This window comes from Cannabis sativa, chromosome X (assembly GCF_029168945.1).
Source record: "Cannabis sativa cultivar Pink pepper isolate KNU-18-1 chromosome X, ASM2916894v1, whole genome shotgun sequence".
Taxonomy (NCBI): Eukaryota; Viridiplantae; Streptophyta; class Magnoliopsida; order Rosales; family Cannabaceae; genus Cannabis; species Cannabis sativa.
This window is the reverse complement of record NC_083610.1, coordinates 34,226,206-34,248,936: the sequence shown is the minus strand read 5'-3', so window position 1 is coordinate 34,248,936 and position 22,731 is coordinate 34,226,206. Positions and strand designations below refer to the sequence as shown.

At 33.6% G+C, this 22,731-nt stretch overlaps 2 protein-coding genes across 4 annotated transcripts; both read right to left on the bottom strand.

The window, feature by feature from the left end:
* Positions 1-1,938: 1,938 nt before the first annotated feature.
* LOC115713291 (uncharacterized) lies at positions 1,939-13,412 on the bottom strand. 3 transcript variants are annotated; one of them, XM_061105350.1, is made up of 5 exons: positions 12,921-13,407; positions 11,566-11,618; positions 6,960-11,411; positions 6,800-6,841; positions 1,939-6,415 (listed from the first exon to the last, which is right to left on the bottom strand). In XM_061105350.1, the coding sequence occupies exon 5, from the start codon at positions 3,829-3,831 to the stop codon at positions 1,939-1,941; it is 1,893 nt and encodes a 630-aa protein (XP_060961333.1). In that variant the 5' UTR covers positions 3,832-6,415; positions 6,800-6,841; positions 6,960-11,411; positions 11,566-11,618; positions 12,921-13,407. The 3 variants fall into 3 exon arrangements, 2 of the variants coding, with proteins under 2 accessions (XP_060961333.1, XP_060961334.1); XM_061105351.1 differs by lacking the exons at positions 6,960-11,411; positions 11,566-11,618; positions 12,921-13,407 and having other exon boundaries at positions 6,800-6,946; XR_009684821.1 differs by lacking the exons at positions 1,939-6,415; positions 6,800-6,841; positions 6,960-11,411; positions 11,566-11,618 and adding an exon at positions 11,418-11,565 and having other exon boundaries at positions 12,921-13,412.
* A 7,813-nt stretch (positions 13,413-21,225) lies between these two features.
* LOC133031739 (uncharacterized) lies at positions 21,226-21,763 on the bottom strand (the record flags this gene model as incomplete). The annotated part of the gene is made up of 1 exon (XM_061105352.1): positions 21,226-21,763. A coding segment is annotated over one exon (459 nt), but the record flags the coding sequence as incomplete, so codon positions are not given.
* Between the last annotated feature and the right edge of the window lie 968 nt (positions 21,764-22,731).

The window sequence follows — 22,731 nt, the reverse complement described above, 5'->3', positions numbered from 1 at the left end:
ATTTTGCAATTTTATCAAATTTTATCTCTATTTTCTCAAAAATGCCAATTTTCCAATTCTAACCTTTTAAATGCCAAAACTAATTATTTAATAATTAAAATACATTATTAAATAATATTGTCATTTAATTTAATTATTAATTAGACATATAAAGTCTATTAATAAATAAATAAACCTAGAAAACTCTTTTCCTTACAATTTCACCCCTGCTTAGTGAAAATTCTTAAAATCATACATCGTGTAACTTTAGAATTATAATTGATCAATCACGAATCAATTAATGAGTCTTACAAGCACAATGTTCTCAACTAGAATGGGGACCATGGATCTATATGCTGAGCTTCCAATAAGTGAACCAAATTTACCAAGTAAATTCCTACTTATTAATTCTTCGTTGAATCCACTCTTAGAACTTAGAATTGCACTCTCAGACTTATATAGAGCATATTGTATGTTTCACGATACCAATATACTATCTCATTTAACCATTGTTATAATCTTATTGTCATTTAAAGATCCTCTATATAGATGATTTACATCGAGATGGGATTTCCTTACCGTTCTCACCCCTCAATGTATTTTGCCCCTTAAAACACTTAGCTACCTGTAAATGGTGTTTAGTGATCTAATAATTAGTCAGTTAAACAAGAGCTCATCCATTTACTTCTATTTGCTAAGCTCGAAGGGAATCATCACTTAACTTCTATACACCAGTAGAAGCTATAGATTCCATATTTATGTTCAGCACTCCCACTCAATCATACTATCATGTTCCCAAAATATACGTATCAGCCTGACCCAAAAGTAGGCTTAACTAATAAATCAAAGAACATGAATAGCACTCCTGAGTTGAGCCCAAGCATATCAGGATTTAGATTCTTTTCAATCTTAAGATCAACTACTGATATTGACTTGGAAAGATATGTATAACGGTAAGTTTGTAATATCTTAACTTAGTTGCAATATCGGTCCAGTCCAATGTATACTCCATACATTCGAAACTAGTATACTTTACTAATGTCCTGGAAAGAACATAACACTTACTCCAAGTGTAAGTACACATCATCGCTGATTATCACATTAGTGTAAATCCAATAACACTGATGAAACAGGGACCAAAACTTTTGATTCATATGATCACAATCACATTCCACCGTGTTGACGATACTGTAATTGTGAATAAACATATGATCTGGATTTAACTGATTTTGTGTGTATGAATGTAATAAACATATTAAACATATTAAACCATCAGCATGTAAAATTCATGCAAACATAAATCACTTCAAATTTCTTATATTGATAACTAATCAGATTGTAAAGAGTTTTATTTAGGGCATAAAACCTAACAGACCAAGCCATGAAGACTCCATCATCGAAGCGCTTAGGGCACTGGCCGCAGGACACTGGAGAAAGAAGCTCAGCTCTTTTTGCCTTCTTGGAGGCTTGTTCCTTGAAGTCCTTCAGCTCCGCGGCTAGAGCGGCCCTGGACTCTAAGTTTGCTTGGTGAGTTTCCTCTAAGGATCTCACCTTGGCAACCATCTCGTCAAAGGCTTCCCTGGCCTCCCGGAGCTCCTGTTTGGCCTTTGCAGTGGCCTCACCCTCCGCCCTCAGCTCCTCTTGATGCTTGGCCTCCAGCCTGTCTCTCCGCAGGGCCTCATCCCGGATCATGGCCTCCGCCTGGGCTTCCCTCCGCTTGGCCTCCTCCTCATTGGCCTTGGCAGCAGCCTCCCGGCGCTCAGCAGCCTCCTGGTAAAACTGCCTCTCCGCAGTAAGATCCTGAAGGACCTTCCTGATTTCGCTCATGTCCCCAAAGTCAGACAGAACGAAGCCATGGTTGATTATGTTCTTGGAGAGGCGGCCAGCTTCAGCAGCAAGCTAAACAACAATGCAAGTGTAAGAAAGAATCTCCAAAAAAGAATAAGGGGAAAAACAAAATTACAAAGCACTTACCACAGTGAGGGAGTGGCTGAGGTCCTGGACCTGGACGATGGAGTTCAGGGAAGCAGAAGTAGCGAACCGCTTAGGCGCGCACTGGGTAAGCTGAGACGCAAACTCGCCAGTCATCTCCGCGGCAAAGGGAGCCAAGGTGGGCCCAAGGAAGCGACGGAACCAGTCCGATAGGGGGTCCAAATTTAGGTCCCACGGATCCTGGTACTCCGGGTTGTTGATGGTTTCTTGCACCTCAACCCGCAGAACCCTCCTAAGGGCTTCCACCTCAGCAAACCCCCGGGAGTATTCATCCATGGCATAGTTATGCTTGGCTATCCGAAGCTCCTGCCTCGCTTCGTCTCCAGGAACCGGAGTCAGCACAATGTTGGGAGGGGCAGTATGCTCTTCCATGGGAGAGACCGCACCATCAAGACCGTGGGCCAGAGTATCAGCTCTCCAAGGCCGCTTGGGCTCCTCCTGGGCAATCATTTTGCCCTTACGCTTGCGAATCAGAGTAATCTCTTGCTCTTCTTCACTTTTTTCAACTTCCTCAGGAAGAGCCCGGAGCCCTCCTGCACCTTCTTCAACTTCCTCAGAAAAGCCCCATTGCTTTTCTTGACCTTCTCCCGGCAGCACCTCCTCGTCATCCACTAAATCAATAGTGTCGAGGGGAGCGCTGGAAGAAATCTTTAGAGCAGGGGCCATCGGGGAAGAATTAAAGGCAGGAGGAGCCTCAGGAGTGTGAACCCCAGCAAGCTGATCCAAGATGGCGTCCATGGAGATACCTGCTACAACAAAAGAAAGCAAGTGTTTGAACATCCGTGGGAAACAACCAACATAAGATATGGCAAATAAGCTAGTCCTACCCTGACTTTCTAATTCGGCCCTAGCAAAGTTCCGAATTTTTATGCTGGCAGCATCATCTCCGAGATAGTTGTCCGAAGGCCGGAACCAGCTGGATGTAATGTAAGCCGAGGGACCTAAGGGAACGGGCTCTGGAGGACCAGAACCCATCCGGGACCGACATAGGAAATCTCCTAAGTTTGAAAAATAAAATTCCTTCAAATGATCTCCCCACCGGGTCGAGGGCATCCTAAACCTATACAGACGCTCGTCGAACCCTACGGGCCTAAGACTGACATACTCGCCAACGGAAGGAACATAATGAACTACCAAAGGAGACTTACCGCCGGCGCCGGAAGTGCTGGCACCAGGAGCCCCAGTGTTCGGCTCTGGAACCAAAGGCTGTGGCCTGGGAGCCCTTCTCTCCGTTGAATCCCCAATGTGAAGGGGCTTCCCGGCAATCGCCTGACTCCTTCTCTCCACCGGGCTCCCCACGCGGAGCGTCCTCCCGGAAGCCGCCTGGGCCTTAGAGTACGCCTTCTCCTGGGCCTTCCGGTAGAGATACTCCTGGTATTTATTCTCTGCCGTGGCGACGATCTCGTCCCGGAAGGTCTTCTCCGCGACCGGCGCCCTCACATTGGGACAGATGACCTGGGAAAGGTTAGAGTCCTCCACGGATTGATACGGAAGGATGAGTTTTGCCTTCCTGCAGTTCTCCGTAGTGACCAGACCCCCGACGTCAAGATCGGCCCGGTCGTAAGAGGCAAAGGCCTGGGCTCTCCGAAGAAAGACCTGAGTAGGTGCAGTCCGTTCATATGGAGGAATCCTCACCCACTCAGTAAGGAGCTCCGGATGGTCCAGTGCCCTGAATCCGGACGAGAAGAAAAAGCGATGGCGATACTCCTTAACGTGAGTCTGCCTGTTATACGGGACCACCCCTTCGTTAGCAGGGTGGGCCCGGAACCCATAAAAACCGTCCTTAAGTTTGTCTCCCTTCTTGGGGACGGAAATAAGTTCATAAAAATACAAAATTTCCGCCGGGCGAGGAGATCCCATCCCCGGGCGGCATAAAAAATAAATAAGCCTGAAAGCAGGCGGTATGCTTGGGGAATAAGTTGGTATGGCGCAAGGCCGACAAAAACTAGAAAATTAACAAAATAATAAAGAGGAAGCATGGCCCCGGCCATCAGATGCGTTTGGCTCCAGGCCCCAAAGCCGCCGTAGTTGTGGTTGGGCGTCTCCGCGTCGCGAGGTGGCCGGTGGTAAGTCCCTGAGGTGGACGGCTTGATTCCAGCAACCTCCACAATATTTTCCAATTGATGGGGACAGGTCAAGGTGGAGTAAAGCTCAGCCGCTTCCCATCCGGTCTCCCGGGACTTATACCCCTCCTGGGCAACGGGTCCCAAGGAGACCTCCTCAAGGGTAGCCATGTGCTTACCACTTTTCTTTGATGACTTTGAGCCAGAAGCAGACATTTTTCTATTCTGTAAAAAGAGTAAAATTCCAGCAGTTAGGCCCCATACCAAACCCTAAATTAAGAAAAAAGGGAATGTGGGTCCCCTAACCGCTGGAAAGAGGCCCCCTCCGGACACGTGTCACACAGGAAACCCTGGAAGGATTCCCAGGACAAGTGTCGGGTGCAGTAAATTCGCAGAAGACAGCTTTACGCGATAAAGAAAAACAGAAAGAAAAAAAAAAGAGTCTGTCCTATGCCCTAAGCAACCATTATACGAAGAACGTATGGCCTTCTACAAAGAAAATACACAGTAACAACAGAGGCGTGACAACAGCAATCCTATCACTAGAGTAGTAAATTCAAACAGACTATGTGAAGGATTTAAACACTTGCATGCCCAGAAATTTCGAATGCAAACCCAGAAAAGAACAAACAGATAAGTAATAGCATGCCATTCAATAATAAAGCAAAGGATGCAAAAAACTTACGATGAAGTGTTGAACTGGGGGTCCTGCTGAGAGTCGAGTAAAGACAAGGAGGACTGGTAGAAACGAGCGAAGAAGAACTGGGAAAATCGCAAAGTGTTTAAAGGCCTTGTTCTAGGTCTGAGAATTTTCTCTCTAGGAAATTTGAGCAAAGTTGGCAAGAAATGGGAAGTAGCCGAAATGAAGAAAAGGTGGTGGCTTTTATAGGCAAAAATGCATGAGGAACAGGCGTCATCACCTACCAATCGAACGGTGAGGGAAGCGCACGATTCAAATGCTCAAAGATCAACGGACCAGATTGATTTGCAATAAAGGCAGTGGAAACGCTTGAGTATCCGTCTGACACCATTAATGCGTCGTATCAATCAATGGGCGTGAAACGAATCGACCTCTACAAAAAGTGAATCGCATCATTAAAAGCCATCATTAAATACACCCTCACGCGCTCAAAGCTCGTGCCAGGAAACCGAGGAGTCAACCGGAGGCACTTGAACAAGCCTTGTTTCATTTTTCAAATAAACAAGGCTTGGGGGGTAAATGTTGCCCCTAATTTTGCCCAATATACGTGGACCAATCAGACAGGGACACGTGGATCAAGCAATTCACAATATTTGCTAAGTCTTTATGCCATAAGGTAACGTCCAGGACGTAGGTCCCGGAGAAGGCACACGGAGCTCAATATGCTCCCGGAAGCCCATATAATGCTAAGGCATCTCCGCGAGGTGTCAGGTTTCTCCTGAGCAATCAAGTCGCATTAAATGCCGCATGGGGAAGCGTGTTGGGACTGCTACACGCAATAAAGTCTGACGGCACAACCTCCAACCAGCAGCGCCACAGTAATGATCATTTAAGTCTAGCGACAGCTACACTGTGAAGAGTCACGTCAATCAAAAGGCAAAAAGGACATTCCACATAAAAACCCTACAGCACCTAGGGATTTGACCATGCATTACCCATGGTATATTCATTGGGAATACCCAACTTTATGGATACTTACAGATACACTTGTAAGGACAATTCTAGGGATTACCCCACCAAAAACACTATAAATACCCCCTCAAAGCTCATTAAATGGGATCGAGAATCGTGGGCTGCATATGAGCAAGTAGAGTAAATACTCACCAAGAACATTCTCTGTATTTATAAGGGTGAAATTCTCCCAAGTATATTCTCTGTATTAAATACATCCATAAATAAAAAAGACTCGTGGACTAAGGCTCATTAACGCCCCAACCACGTAAAAATCCTTCTCTCACTTTCTTACAGCTCGATAATTTTATAATATTTTATTAGTTGCCGAAAATCTCGGTCAACAATTATTTTTTATGTGACCTAACTTCTTATCACTATGTTATAATTAACTAGTTATTTGTGTTATGTAAATATTATGAATGGTTTTAGTAAGATTTATCCTAATTCTACCGAAATTTCGGCAGCATAACGGCTGTAATTGGTCGTTCCCAAAAATTTTACAAGTGCCTAAAATAACAAACAAAACAGATAAACAATACAAAATTTATCCACCCATCCGACCGCAGTACATGTATTCGCAGAACCTACTTCACTACGGATGAATATTTAAGATATTCAAACTCAACTAACATGCATTGATAATTAATTATATAATAAGAAAAAGTTAGTTAAAGTATATACCTATAATTGCGAGCTCAAATACGCTACACACAAAATTATGCCGAACCTACAATATAAAGAAATACAACGAAATTACAAAATTAATTATTTCATTACTTATAACTAGTTATAAAAAATTGTAACAAGTGACTTAGTTACTAAATTATACATACATATATATAATCAACTACATCTCACACTATTATCTCAAAAAAATAAAATTATATCACACACGAATTCAATTTTAAAATTTTATTTCTAAACTAATGAAATCCCTCCAATGTCATTCTATTCACAATAAATATATATTACAAAAAATATATAAAATACAATTACAAAATTTATTTCCATAAAAAAAATATACACACACTATATACACACATTATATACAAATATTCAATAAAATATACAAATACATATATATACTATACATTGAGGTATAAATTATTACCTAATAACCGCAATCCGACGACCACCGTAAAAAATCCCGGCACTATACACATAAAACACAATAATATTACTAATAAAATAAAAAACTCAAATAATAATTTACAAAAACAAAAAATAAAACAATGTACATAATACAAAAAGAATAGAAGTAATATTTATACCTTAAACGAGGTTGAGATTCAAGGATTTCTCAAGAAAAATGGGTGGCCGGATTTCAAACCCAAACTTTACTATTTGGGTTCGGATGACACTCGAAGAGGGTAAAAAATTAAAACTTTTTAGGTGTATGTTATTAAGTATCGAAAATGGAGGATTTTTTTTAAAAAAAAGGCTCAAATGGTTGAGAAATGGGGGAGATATGGTGGGGGAGGAGGTGGGTTCGGCGAGGGTTTTGCTGAGAAAAGGCTCTCTGGTTTTGCTGGGTTGGCTGAGTGAAGTGGGGAGGAAGAAGATGATCGAACCCTATATACAAAGGTCGACCCTATGGCGTCGGTTCCTTCATAGGAACCGACGGCATAGGGTGCACGTGTCAGCAAACCGTGTACCCTATGCCGTCGGTTCCTATGCAGGAACCGACGCCATAGGGTCGTCCAGGAAAAAAAAATTATATTTAATTTCCAACCGCCTCTAAATGGTATAATGCAATTTTATACCTACGGTTTTTATCAAAAAACCGCCTCTAAATGTCAATTTCGAACATAGCGGGTATTTTCACACCCTTTAGCTTCCCTTTTTATAAATGGGGTTGAAAAAACTGCCTCTAAAGGCTAACATTGTAGTAGTGCTTTCAATCACAATAATTTTTATTTCCCTACTTCAAGCTTATCCGGTTGACTGTTGTGACCGTTGATGGTACCGGTGGGCGTTGGTGGTGGCTCGTGTGAGAGAATTGATGTGTTGCCGACTTGAGACCTGAGAGTGAGAGAGAGGACCTGAGAATGAGAACGAGAACGGGAACCAGAGAGAGGACGAGATTACAGAATTGTAATGTGATTATTTTAGGTTGGGGTGGGATTTTGAATTGTTTCCATTTTCAATGTGGGTTTTTTAATTTTTAATGTGATTTGTTTTCATCTTTTATGATATTTGTTTCCACTGTGAAATTGTTTCCATTTTTATGTAATATAATGTTAAATGCTTGTTGTTTTTATTTCGCAACAAACTATAATTTCCATTTTGAGGTTAAATTGTTTCAATTTTCAATGTTAGTTGTTTCTATTATATATATAAAAGGTTAAATGCTACTAACTCATGAAAACATATTTAATAGAGATTTACAACCTCATTACTACTGAATACAAGTAAACCAACAAATCAATCAAAATTTATGTTTGTAAAGCAACACATTAATCCATATCTATGTTTGTAAACCAACAAATCAATCCAAATCTATTTTTATAAACCAACAAATAAACTGTATGTTGTAGTGACTTTAACAGCCAAACTAAATCGTTCATAACTTTGCTTAATCAAGCAATAATCAATTTTGGCTAGTTTTGCAAGTTTCTACAAGTCTTTTTGTTACGTCCTGGTTGATTGCATTTTCGCATTTGATTTGCTTTTTTCACTTTTTTGTTTTTCACTCATATGTTGTTTCCATTTTCAGTGCTAGGTGTTTTCATTTTTTGAAGTTAAATTGTTTCCATTTTCAACGTGAGTTATTATTTTTTTATGATATTTATTTTCATTTACATATATATATATATATGAAGTCGAATGCAAGTTGTTTCCATTTCGAGCTTTTGTTGTTTCTATTTTTAATGTGAGTTGTTTCTATTTTGAGCTTATGTTGTTTTCATTTTCAATTTGAGTTGCTTCCATTTTCAATTTGAGTTGTTTTCATTTTCAATGTGAGTTGTTTCTATTTTTTTATGATATTTCTTTTCATTTCAAACTAAAGTTTTCATTTCAAAGTTAAATTGTTTTCATTTTCAATGCTATATATTTCCATTTTCAATGCTATATGTCTCTATTTCACACATACACACATATATATATGTGTGTATATGAGTAAAAATGCTACTTGTTTCCAATTCGAAGTTATGTTTCAATGTGGGTTGTTTTTATTTTTTAAGGTTAAATTGTTTCTATTTTGAGCTTATGTTCTTTCCATTTTTAATGTGTTGTTTTTGTTTTTTATGATATTTTTTCCAATTGAAACTATAGTTTTCATTTTGAGGTACAATTGTTTCTATTTCAACATTATGTTGTTTTCATTTTCAATTTGTGTTGTTTCTATTTTCAATCTGAGTTGTTTCCATTTTTTATGATATTTTTTCTATTTCAAACTAAAATTTCTATTTCAAGGTTAAATCGTTTCCATTTCCAATGCTATATGTTTTAATGTGAGTTTCTATTTTTCGAGGTTAAATTGTTTCTATTTTGAGCTTATGTTCTTTCTATTTTCAATGTGTGTTGTTTTTGTTTTTTATGATATTTTTTCTAATTCAAACTATAGTTTACATTTTGAAGTTAAATTGTTTTCATTTTTATTTTGAGTTGTTTCCACTTTCAATTTGAGTTTTTTCCATTTTCAATGTGAGTTGTTTCTATTTTTTATGATATTTTTTCCATTTCAAACTAAAATTTTCATTTCAAGGTTAAATTGTTTCCATTTCGAATGCTATATGTTTCTATTTTCAATGCTATATGTTTCTATTTCACACACACACATATATATATATTTATATATGAGTAAAAATGCTACTTGTTTCCAATTCGATGTTATGTTTCAATGTGCGCTGTTTCTATTTTTTGAGGTTAAATTGTTTCTATTTTGAGATTATGTTCTTTCTATTTTCAATGTGTTGTTTTTATTTTTTATGATATTTTTTTCCAATTCAAACTATAATTTCCATTTCGAGGTAAAATTCTTTCCATTTCGAGCTTATGTTGTTTTCATTTTCAATTTGTATTGTTTCATTTTTTTAATCTGAGTTGTTTCTATTTTTTAAGATATTTTTTCTATTTCGAGGTTAAATTGTTTCCATTTCTAATGCTATATGTTTCTATTTCACACACACATATATATATATATATTTATATAAATGCTACTTGTTTCTATTTCGAGGTTATGTTATTTTAATTTTTTGAGGTTAAATTGTTTCAATTTTCAATGTGAGTTGTTTCTATTTTTTGAGGTTAAATTGTTTCTATTTTGAGCTTATTTCTTTCCATGTTCAATTTGTGTTGTTTCTATTTTCAATATGAGTTATTTCTATTTTTTATGATATTTTTTCCATTTCAAACTAAAGTTTTCATTTCAAGGTTAAATTGTTTCTATTTTCAATGCTATATGTTTCTATTATCAATGCTATATATTTCTATTTCTATTACCCATTAACATATATATATGAATATATATATATATGTTAATGGGTATATATATATGTTAAGAAGTGTTCTATATATATATATATATATGTGTTTATACGAGTAAAAATGCTACTTGTTTCCAATTCGAGGTTATGTTTCAATGTGAGTTTCTATTTTTTTAGGTTAAATTATTTTTATTTTGAGCTTATATTCTTTCCATTTTCAATGTGTGTTGTTTCTGTTTTTTATGATATTTTTTCCATTTCGAGGTTAAATTGTTTCCATTTCGAGCTTATGTTGTTTCTATTTTCAATTTGTGTTGTTTCTATTTTCAATCTGAGTTGTTTCCATTTTGAGGTTAAATTGTTTCTATTTCCAATGTTATATGTTTCTATTTCACACACACATATACATATATGCTACTTGTTTCTATTTCGAGGTTATGTTATTTTTATTTTTTGAGGTTAAATTGTTTCTATTTTTAATGTGAGTTGTTTCTATTTTTTGAGGTTAAATTGTTTCCATTCAATGTGAGTTGCTAATATTCTTTTAATTTCACATAGATATATATGAGGTCAAATGCAAGTTGTTTCCATTTCGAGCTTAAATTATTTCTATTTCGAGCTTATATTGTTTCATTTTCAATTTGTGTTGTTTCCATTTTTAATGTGAGTTGTTTCTATTTTTTATGACAGTTTTTTCATTTCAAACTATAGTTTTCATATCGAGGTTAAATTGTTTGTATTTCTAATGCTATATGTTTCCATTTCACACACATATATACTTGTTTCTATTTCGAGGTCATGTTGTTTTTTTTTTAGGTTAAATTATTTCTATTTTCAACGTGAGTTGTTTTTATTTTTTTGAGATTATATTGTTTTCATTTTCAACGTGAGTTGTTTTTATTTTGTATGATATTTGTTTACATTTCACATAGATGTATATGAGGTCAAATGCAAGTTGTTTCTATTTCTAGCATTTTTAATTTACATTTTCAATGTGAGTTGTTTCTATTTTCAATGTTTGTTGTTTCTATTTTCAATGTAAGTTGTTTCCATTTTCAATGGGCTCTTTTAATTGGAGAAAAGCCTCGAGGACCTAGACTAGAACAAGCTGACTTGTTAGACATAAATTGACAGATCTTTGCAGAGCAGGTTTGCATCATGATGTTAACTATTAGTCCACTTTCATACACAATAAGTTTTCACTTATGTATTTATTCAATCTTCAACATCATAGGGAAAAGCTCTCAATGTCATTGCATCACGTAATGTCAAAGTTATAGCGGTTGACAACCCCTGTAATACCAAGTAAGGAATTCGTTTGTGAGGAGGTAATCAACAAAGTAAAGAAACTTAACTTTTAAGTTCATTGTAGCGCTTGTGACTGATATTACTGTTTTTTGCTTTTCATGTAGTACTCTAATTTGTTTGAAAAACGCTCCAAACATACCTGCAAAGGATGAACCAAAGTGGTAAAGTGTTGACCTCTGCAACACGCATCAACTGCAACAAAATAATAAGCAAGTAAAAAAATTAATCTCTTTTAAAGAATGATTTGATTCATATAATAAGATAAAATTAAAGATAAAATTAAAGATAAAATTAATATCAGGTGACCCATTCCACCAGCAGCTATCTTCTCAACTTCACAATACTAATAACTTTAAAAAGTTTGATGATGATTCAAACTCCACTAAGAGAATTGTAACACAAGCTAAAATCAAAGCTTTATGAACAAAAAGAGATTGCTTTACATGTTGAATAGACCTGAACAATCTTCTACCTCATCATTCAGTAGAATTGCAAGGTTAATAGACAATTCGATCCCATATGCATAAAACGAGCAAGTCAATCCTCTCTATTGTGCAGAAACAAGATAAATGTATAGTTTCTTTTCTGAAAGCTTTATATACAACACAGCTCACCTAGTTGTTTTACTACACAATATTTAATTTTAAGGTTCTACTTCTTTATTTTTTTTCACATGTTAATTTTAGTCAAGTTTTTTCCTTTTTGAAGGCTAATGTCTTAATGTAATCTAATGATCCACCACTATTGTGATCTTGGTATTCTTCAAACACAACTTAATCAATATGGATACATTCCCTTCATGAATAGGCATCTTTCAGTCTTATCCATAACTATATTTCAAGTGCAAACATTATCAACGACCCAAAAACACACCACTCACCATTTATTCTTGACCACAAGAAAGTGCTCAAAAGGTAGGAAGAGACCTAAAAACAATAAAAAGGTAATAAAAAAGGTGTAAAGTTTAGAGCAGAAGGAAGAGTGCTAGACTTGGTGAGGAAGCATTTTGCCCCACTGAAAATGCTAACACTTTTTCCATCTTAAATGAGGACAATAGGCACTAGTTCCTAGTAAGAAAGGCTGCAGTGCGTTAAGAATATTAACAATTAAGAACACAAACCAAAAGGATAGATCCTGACACAGTAAAAAATGTGCAACTAAAAAAATGTTCCCTTCAATTTGTGCCTGTGGATAATTTAACAATTAGGTCCTTCAGATCCATCTTTGCACAGCAGGTTTCCATCATGATGTTAACAATTAAGGCACAATTTTCTATTGCATGGTCTCTTACTTTGATTCTACTTCTACTCTAAAAATATTGGCTTCTGCGTGTGTGTGTGTCAAATTCTACTTCAATTTGTCTTCAACAGAGCATAAATAGCGACTTGGGAAGCTGCTTGCCCCAAGCCCAAATAATTTCACATGGTTTCATTCACCATTATAACTTTCGAAAGACCTCAAAGAAAAAGAGAGAGAGAGAGAGGAAAAGAATACCTTCTGCCATGGCAAGAAGTGAGGGAGCTTAACACTCGATAATTAATTTTACTGTCGTTACTCCTAACCAGAGGGAACTCTGATTCTTGTCACAATCGTGATTAAATAATAGAAGATTCCTTCATCTTCTCAAATAAGTGTTATGGTTTGCAATGTCTGTAGTGGAAGATTGTATCTCCTAGACTCGTGGTTTGGATACTGACTCGGCTTCTGGGGCGATTCTCTTGCAAGTGATCTTACAGAAGCACACGAAGAGAAAGAAGAGGAAAGAAAGCAGCACTTGTGGCGGTGGCGGCTACCAGGGGCGGAAGTAGAGGAATAGGAGTATAATTGCAAAAGAAGTGTATTTGTGAATTAAATTTCACATGAACGTATAAATGAATAGAAAGTCAGTTCAAAAAGTATAAATGAAAACACCCCTTAATTTTTTAATAATAAAAAAAAAACATAAACAAAATATTTAATAGTTTACATTAATTTTGTAACATTCTAAATTTGGTATCTTAATAATAATAATAATAATAAAGATATGCTTATTCGCTAATTTTTTCCTTATTAGATTTTGTGTTTTCTGTTTTTAATGCTCCTTATTATTGCAAGCTATAAAGATGATGAAACTCTTTAATTTTTTTTTTATTTTAGATTATTTATTTTGTGGTTGATTTAGTTTGAAGTATTTTTTTTAAAAAAATATTAATCTTTTACATATTTTAACAAATAATTATACGTGTAATTTATATAACAAATTTACGATAATAACAATAATAATTCAATTAAATAATGTGATTTAATATTTTAACATATTAAGATTATAATTTTTAGTATTTTTTTTATAGTGCATTAATATATTAATTAACTAACAATTTTTTTAATATATTAAATATAAATTTTATTTTTACAACATACATAAAAAGTTTGTAAACAACCGCGTAAAGCGCGGTATCGTTACCTAGTATTAAATAAGAAGAAAATATAACAAGTATTATTTGGTGTTTGGTAAAAAGGTTTTACTTTAAGCTAAAAGGTCAAGGGATCAATCCCTAATCTCTACTTTTTTATTTTTTTTAAAAAAAATATTTATTGTGTAGCTATGGAGGATTGAACGTTAAAGCTCTTAAGAGTTTTTTAAAGATTTTACCATTACACTAAAATATTAGAACTATCATTTTGATAATAATTAGACTATATTATAGGGGCCCCGAAATTTGATTTTACCTTAAGCCCCATATACCTTAGGACCGGCCCTGGTGTTTGAGTATATATATGTATATCAATATGTATATATTGTGTGTTTGAGTATATATATTTATGTATATATATGAATATATGCTTGTGTGTATATATATTTATGTATATATTGTGTGTTTGAGTATATATATAAAGATATTAAGATATATATATATATATATATATGAATATGTATTTGGTCTGTCTGAGTATATATATATTTATGTAGGGAGACGATTTTGTCCCGTTAGTGTAATTTCATGGACTGTATTCCGTGATGTACGGCAGCCGTTAGATGGGGTAGTTATTTGGTCTGAGGGGGGTTGATTTAGGGGTAATTAAGGTTAAAAAATGGTAACGTACCCTGAGACCCATTATTATGTACCCTGAGACCCATCTAAAGGCTGTTGTACATCACCTAATAGCTTAAGTACATGACGGAATACATTCCGTGAAAGTACACTAACGAGACAAAATCGTGTCCCTATTTATGTAAATATATAGATTTATATATGATTTATTATTATTTTTTTAATTTACAAACCTTTAAAAGTCAAAAGTACTTTTCTGACAAGGCTTTCTAGGGGCCACTTTATAGGTATTAGAGGCAATATTGTCGCCCTTACAAATAAAGTTTAGAATTTCATAGATTACTTTTAGGGCCGACATTAGCGTCCCTAATTAGAGGCGAATTTTTTTATCGCATCTAATAGTACATTTAGGTAAGAATTATTAGAGATGATTTTTTAAGGGAGACTTGTCGCTTCTAATAGTCATTAGAGGCAATTTTCTATAGTTTTGGGAGCGACTTTTGTCGCTCTTAATACATATATTTATTGTAGTGAGAAAAATTAAGGGCACGTTTAGAAAGTCAGGATGTAATTAAATTTGTGTGTAATTGGAGATAATTACACAATTTGACATGTTTGTCTGACCACGTATTACATTGTATATCTGTGCAATTGGAGGCAATTGAGGAGTTCCAATTGCACTCTCCAATTCTCATGGTCTCCATGGGAATTGAGTGTAATTAAATGATATAATTACTAATAAAAATTATTATTTTTTCGTGTAATTACTAACTATTTTGCCAAACAAGATATTAAGAATTCATATGTAAGCAACACTTCATATCCAAACATATCTTGTATTTTAAAATATAGTATAATTAGTAGACTGCATAATTATTATTTTAGTAATTACACTACGTAATAATTACACAATCACTTTTAAACATATCCTAAATATAAAACTTAAAATTTTCTAATACCATCATAAATATTTATTAATACTGTACCTATTTATATATTTATATGGTGGAGAGGGCAAGCACATACGCAAATCTCCGTCCACTCAATTGTATGATCCCAAAAATTAATGAGTTCCAATATATATTGTGTTTTCTTGTATTATTTTCTTTTCACGTATAATGTATTTCTCACAAGTGACAAGTTATTGCACACACCTAACAAACAAAAAATCATGAATAAAATTAAATTTTAGAAGACATTTTTTTAGTTAAAAAAAAAAAGAAAGAAAAAAAAAATAGGAATATGAGTTTTGATTTTTTGTTTCGGTGAGTTCTCATCCACATAAATATTTTTTTAAAAAAAAAAAAATTTGTGAACTAAAATAAATAATTAGTAAAATAATTTATAAATTATAGGATACACCCTAATAATGTGTACATAGTAATAATATTAGATACATTTTATTTTACTTTCATTATAAAAAATGTGATTTTTTGCAGCGTATTTTTTACTGGCAAAATAAAATTTATTTTTGCCAGCGTAAGTTAACAAATCGTTATTGGTATTAGAACTTTTTCTGGTATAAATAAGAAGCTCTAGTAAAAATAACTTTTCTTAATGCGTAAATGCACTAGTAAAAATTAGAATTTTGCTAGCGCAAATGTGCACTAGGAAAAGTTAGAATTTTACTAGCACATTACCGTGCTGGCAAAAAAATCTAACTTTTGCTAGCAAAAATGTACACTGAAAACTATCTTACTTTTACGAGTTCATTAACGCGCTAACAAAAGTCATTTTTGATAGATGAATATTTGACTTTTATCAGCACAATAATGCACTTATGTAGCTTTATAAGTTAATTTTATTTTTTTTAATATTATTTAATTTAAAATTTTTATCCATTATTTTTAAATTAAAATAAATAAAATTAAAAAAAAAAAACATGAAAGCGTAAAACAATATTTTAAATTGTTCTAATTATACATGATTGACTTAGAAATTTAGACTATATTTTTAAGCCACACTCATTCGTTAGATTGGTGAGAATGAAAATGTAGTAAAGTAATCACTAAAAAAAATCTTACTTTTAGTCACAATAAAACTTGTGACTAAAAGTAAAAAAGTTGTGACTAATCATAAATTATTATTTCCATGTTGTAACTAAAAAGTCCGTAACTAAATGTTTTAGTCACAAAAATTACAATTTGTTGTGACTAAATGTGTTTTTAGTCACAATACTTGTTGTGACTAAAACTAAATTAGTGAAAACTTGTGTCTAAATACTATATTTTAGTCACAAGTAACTTTTTGTTGTGACTAAAAATCACATTTAGTCACAAAAAATTTATGTTGTGACTAAAAGATTGTCACTAAAAGTGGTCTTTTTTTTGTAGTGAATTAATAAGAAAGACACAACAATTTATAATAGTTCATCCCTAATATCGCGATAGTAATGGGGCTACGTCTACTTCGAGTTTTTATTTCTCACGCGATGATAATTACAACAACCGACTAAGTATCAGAAAGTACTCCAAACTCTAGAGAAATAAAGAAAGTTTAGATGGAAACTCTGATCTTGTAGGTAGTTTTCTTAATGTAAAAAATGAGCTAAGGACCTCTTCTTTTATAAGTGCAGAAAGTCATCCAATCCAATTACAACCGACTGATCCAATAAAATTGGATATCTAATCATAATTGGATAGAGTCGGATGTAAATTTTAAAAATTGAATCGGATCAAATCAGTTGTTGGATGGGACATCCGATCCAATAAATAACCGGCCAAACCGATCCAATTATCATCCAATGGTCATTCAATTATATTTATATATTTTTAAAATACATTTATAATTTTATATATTTAATATGTTTTATTTAAAAATATATATTAATTGATTTAATATACATTTAACACATGAGATTAAAGAAAAAAAAAATTAAGTTGGATTAAACTAATATTTATTATGTATATTGGATTATAAAGTTTTAAATTATGTTTTTTTTTATATATATATATATATTTTTTTAATGAAATTAACTTAAATGTAATTAAAATAGATTGAATCTAATCCAATCCAATAAAAAACTAGTCAATGCATTCAATGGTGAACCGATCCAATCCAATACATCTATTGGATCGGATTGGATCGGATCGGATGACTCAATTCGATTGGATTGGATCGGATGACAAAATTCAATATCTAATAAATAATTGGATTGGATCGGTTGAGTTCAAATCCATTGAATGTAATCCAATGAACTATCTTTAGGTGAAGGAGAACACAAAAATAGAAAAAAAATATACAAATAAGTTGTTTTACATCATTGATAATGTTCTAACGGTATAAATTAGCTTTTGGTGGTGAAGATTAATTTTTGGTGCCTATTGGGTCTCGTTGCGAGTTATCCGAAGCTTATTTTTATAACTCTCTTAAAGTAAATTTTGATGAAGATAGCTTCAAATTACGTTCGGAGGTGTGGGACATGATTTAATAGAACCTTAAATAGCTTTCAAATGCAAGAATTTATTGAGTTGGCATGAGCTACAACGCTCAGTCTTTTGTTTGTTGACTACAACGCATGCTACTACAACGCTCAGTCTTTTTTTTGTAGACTACAACGCTGAGTCTTAATATGCATTCATATACTCTCTTTCACTTAAGACGTTAATTCACATTATGACATAACTAACAAGAAAACAAAATAGCGCTCAATATATAAAATAAATGGTGCTATTATATTTATGTCATTATTATCACGATATAACTTTTGACTTCATAATTTCCTATATTTGTATATATGAGTTATATCCACATGTATAACTAAACAAATCAAAGAAATGAATTTAGAATCGATGTGAGGATCGGAACAAAATATTAAAACAATCTAACATATAAATATAATTATATATATTTATTTAGGAGGAGTGGACACCTATTTTATTCTACATAATTAATTTATATTTTAATTCTTTATATACACTAAGAAATGAGGCCAGTATACTAATAGACTAGTAGTCAGGGGCGGACCCACATTGTAGACCGCCCCCCCTGAAAAAAAAAATCGAGAAAAAAATGTATATGTATTTTAATTACTTACAATATATATTTGTATTAAAAGATGATATTTATAGACATAATAGTAACTTTGGTGTAATGGTTAAGGCAATTGGTAAATAGGTTAGAGGGTAAAGGTTCAAACCCCACTAACTACACTTTATATTTTCTTTTTAAATTTATTTACGTCCCCCCTCACTTTAAATTCTGGGTCCGCCACTGCTAGTAGTTACCCGAAAAGAATAATATTACACAATATAAATGAACATATACTAAAATATATTGAACACTCTTGAGTTGGGCATTACTATTGATATTTACAAAACATATATAAATATAAATATTAATTTTAAAAATAATAAACTATTAAATTTTAATCTAATTACGCATAATAAAAAACAAATTTGAATTTATATATGGGAAAAAAATAAAAAAATACAAAAAAGGAGAAAAAATTACAAAAATACTTTGGGCCGGCCCATTAAACATTTATACAGTCCACATACAAATATTTACAAAAATACCACATGCACCAAGTCTTCAGCTGTACCGAGCGAACCATGAAGGTGAAAATACCCCGATCGTTTCAAAACTGCAAAACAACTAAAATGAAACCAAAACGATAAAAATACAACTATTAATTCTGGCGAAATAAACTGGAAAAGAAGACCTGCAATGATCTAAACAGAAAATGACGAAAAAAAAAATCAGAAAAACTGTGAAGAAACTGAAATTACACATTTGTTTTCTGTTTTATTCGATCAAAATAACTTCCCCTATTATCGAAATCTATATTCATGAAATATAGATTGTAACAAACAGATCTGGAGCTCCCACCAAATCCAAAACAATGTAAGATGTGAAAAATTTTAAAAAAAACCTCATGAATAATACATGTACGTTATATACAGTTGCATTTTGATTGATTACTGGTTTCCAATATAAATATATTTTTTTAGAAACATAATAAGTAGAGTAAATTCGAATTAAGGTACAACCAGTTACGTATAAGTCTGTTTATTTTTTGTTTTGGTTGCCTTACAGTTGCATTATCGTTTTATGATAGTTTATATATTATGCAGGAATTTAATTTGACGGGGACTAAGAAATAGTAGTTATACATAGTAAGTTTTGTGCAAGTAGTTGCATATTAGTTTTATAATGAAATAACATATGCAAGTAGCAAAACTATAATAAAACTACTAAACAACTGTATACAAACTAAATTACAGGAAAAACTTGAAAATTTTTTTAAAAAAAAACCTCATGAATAATACATTTACGTTATATACAGTTGCATTTTGATTGATTATTGGTTTCCAATATAAATATATTTTTTTAGAAACACAATAAGAAGAGTAAATTCGAATTAAGGTACAACCAGTTACGTATAAGTCTGTTTATTTTTTTTTTTTGGTTGCCTTATAGTTGCATTATCGTTTTATGATAGTTTATATATTATGTAGGAATTTAATTTGACGGGGACTAAGAAATAGTAGTTATACATAGTAAGTTTTGTGCAAATAGTTGCATATTAGTTTTATAATGAAATAACATATGCAAGTAGCAAAACTATAATAAAACTACTAAACAACTGTATATAAACTAAAATACAGGAAAAACTTGAAATTTTTTTAAAAAAAAAACCTCATGAATAATACATCTACGTTATATACAGTTGCATTTTGATTGATTATTGGTTTCCATTAATATAAATATATTTTTTTAGAAACACAATAAGAAGAGTAAATTCGAATTAAGGTACAACCAGTTACGTATAAGTCTGTTTATTTATTTATTTATTTTTTGTTGCCTTATAGTTGCATTATCGTTTTATGGTAGTTTATATATTATGCAGGAATTTAATTTAACGGGGACTAAGAAATAGTAGTTATACATAGTAAGTTTTGTGCAAATAGTTGCATATTAGTTTTATAATGAAATAACATATGCAAGTAGCAAAACTATAATAAAACTACTAAACAACATTATTTTTTTTTCTGCTATGTCTTGCCAATTTTATTTTATTTTACTTGATTTATTATTTTTCCTTTCTTACTTAGTCCAATTCTTCTGCTGATAAAATAATTGATTTGAAAAATTGACCATCTTCATTTCACAATTATTTTCCAAAGATGCATTTAGGTCTCTCTCTTGCTTAACTATTTGGGTTTTATCATTTGCCACTACACAAAGGTAGGTGGTATTTTCACAAGACTTAGGACTTAGGACTTTCCAGTGTGAAATCCCCTCTTATGTACTGGCGTGCCTCTATTTTGTCCATTCATTCACTTCCTCCCTTCTTGTTGCTTTTCTTTATTTCTTTCTCTTTTTTTTTTGGTCATTGAATTTTAATATATAAATATAAAATTTTGGTTTCTACATTTTGAAACTTGTTGCCCAATTTAGAAGTTGAATCTTTTTGTGGGGTGGGTTTGATATTTAATGTGATGTTGATGGGTGATATTGTTCAGGAAAGTAAAATTTAGCTTGGCGATGGGTTGTGGTTGCTTTGGTGAATTGAATTGGTGTAGAGAAAGTTGTAAATCTGGTGAGCCACAAACTCCAGGTGAGATTTGTATTCTAGAATATATTGATTAACTTTCTGGTTTTTATGTCTTTTTCACATAAATAATCGTGCTAGAGTAATCTGTGGAATGCAGACTTTCTTCTCCGTTGGAGGTGGTGGCCTCGGTCGCTCTCCGCTGATGGCTCGCCCCATGGTTGGAAAGAACCAAATCCTACAAGAAAAGATGTAAATGCAAAACTTTTTTTTTATTTGAGTAGAGAAGCTAATCCGGTAACGATTTTAGTTCGTCTCTCTACACTCTTCGGTTCAATCGCCGGTGGCTGTCACGCCGTAACCGGCTCTGACGAAATTTTCTCATCCGCCGGAAAAGCTTTTTGGGCGGCAGCTCCGCCGAGATCGTTCTCCGACGGCAGGCTCTTCTCGCCGAAAATCGGCTCCAATTCACCGCAATCGCTAAACCCGTCGTCGTCCTGAGATTCGAGGTCAGACTTGACCTTCTCCGATTCCGATTCTGGAACAGCGATGGCGATGGGGTCTTTTCTGAAGTGAGGAGAGAGCCATTTGGCTCTCATGTAATCGGCCTTCTGACATGGAGGGAAGTGCATTCCTTTCTTCTTAAGACTCTGTTTGGCTGCCTCAGAAACGATGGAGACTATTTGGCCAAGCCGATCAGATTTTTCGACGGATATGTACGGCAGAGATTGTGTATGCAAGTGGTAAAAGTGTAATAAAATAAACTTAAAGTGTATAAAAGTTGCTTTTACCGTGTTGTAGTATATGTAATAAAGTTAGCCTTTTGTATTTTTAGTGTAAAAATTTCTTTATATATTTCATTTAGCTACTTAATTAAAAAAAAATATATCAAAAAAATAATTCTTTTTGCACTATTAAAAATATTTTTATATATAAAATACTTAAGTTAAACTCAATTTTTTTATATTTTTTTTACCAATTTTTTTTCCTTATTTTTTTATACCATGTTATTCGTGTTTCTCAACAAGTAACAAGTGGCATAAAAAGGAAGAGATAATCTCCCTAATTAAAATCCCCATAATTGTCTACTCACAGAGAAGCTTCACGAAATTGAGAACAATCAAGACCAAGACATAATCAAAAGTCTACCTCGCCTCATATTTGCTTCTCGGATGCGGAAGACATATTGTCTCTCTAGGACCCAGAGAGGTCCCCTAGAACATACCCAATCAAAACCCGGATGGATACTTGAAGGGCCAATCACTGACACTTATCGCCCAAGAGGGTTGCAGATGTCTACCTTTGGAATAACCTGGATCACCCAGTGACAGTTATACCTTTTTTTTGACACAGGATCGAATCTTGTCCCCTGTGTCCAGACATTGTAGTGCGCGTACCTCATCCACCCTTTTGGCAGACAGTTATTCCATGCCTATACTTTTAAAGGTTAAACTTTTTGGCAACACGTGTCCACCCAGTACGATGGTCCCCAATTGTCCAGCTGCTGCACGCACGAGCACAATTGTTTCTAAGGGGCACTATGGTTAGCTATTTTTGCATGTAATTTACCCCATTAGTGGGATTTCTGCAAAAACCTTAGGCAGGTCATGGGAATGTCCATACCCACCACACAACCTATGTATACCCTTCTATTTCCATACGAAGGGGGGATCACCAACTAAATATTCGAAGCTCTTCCAATACTGCTCTAATTCTTCTTCTTCAAGAAACTAAGAGTATAGAGTTAGAGTTTCCTACAAAATACTGTAAACTGATC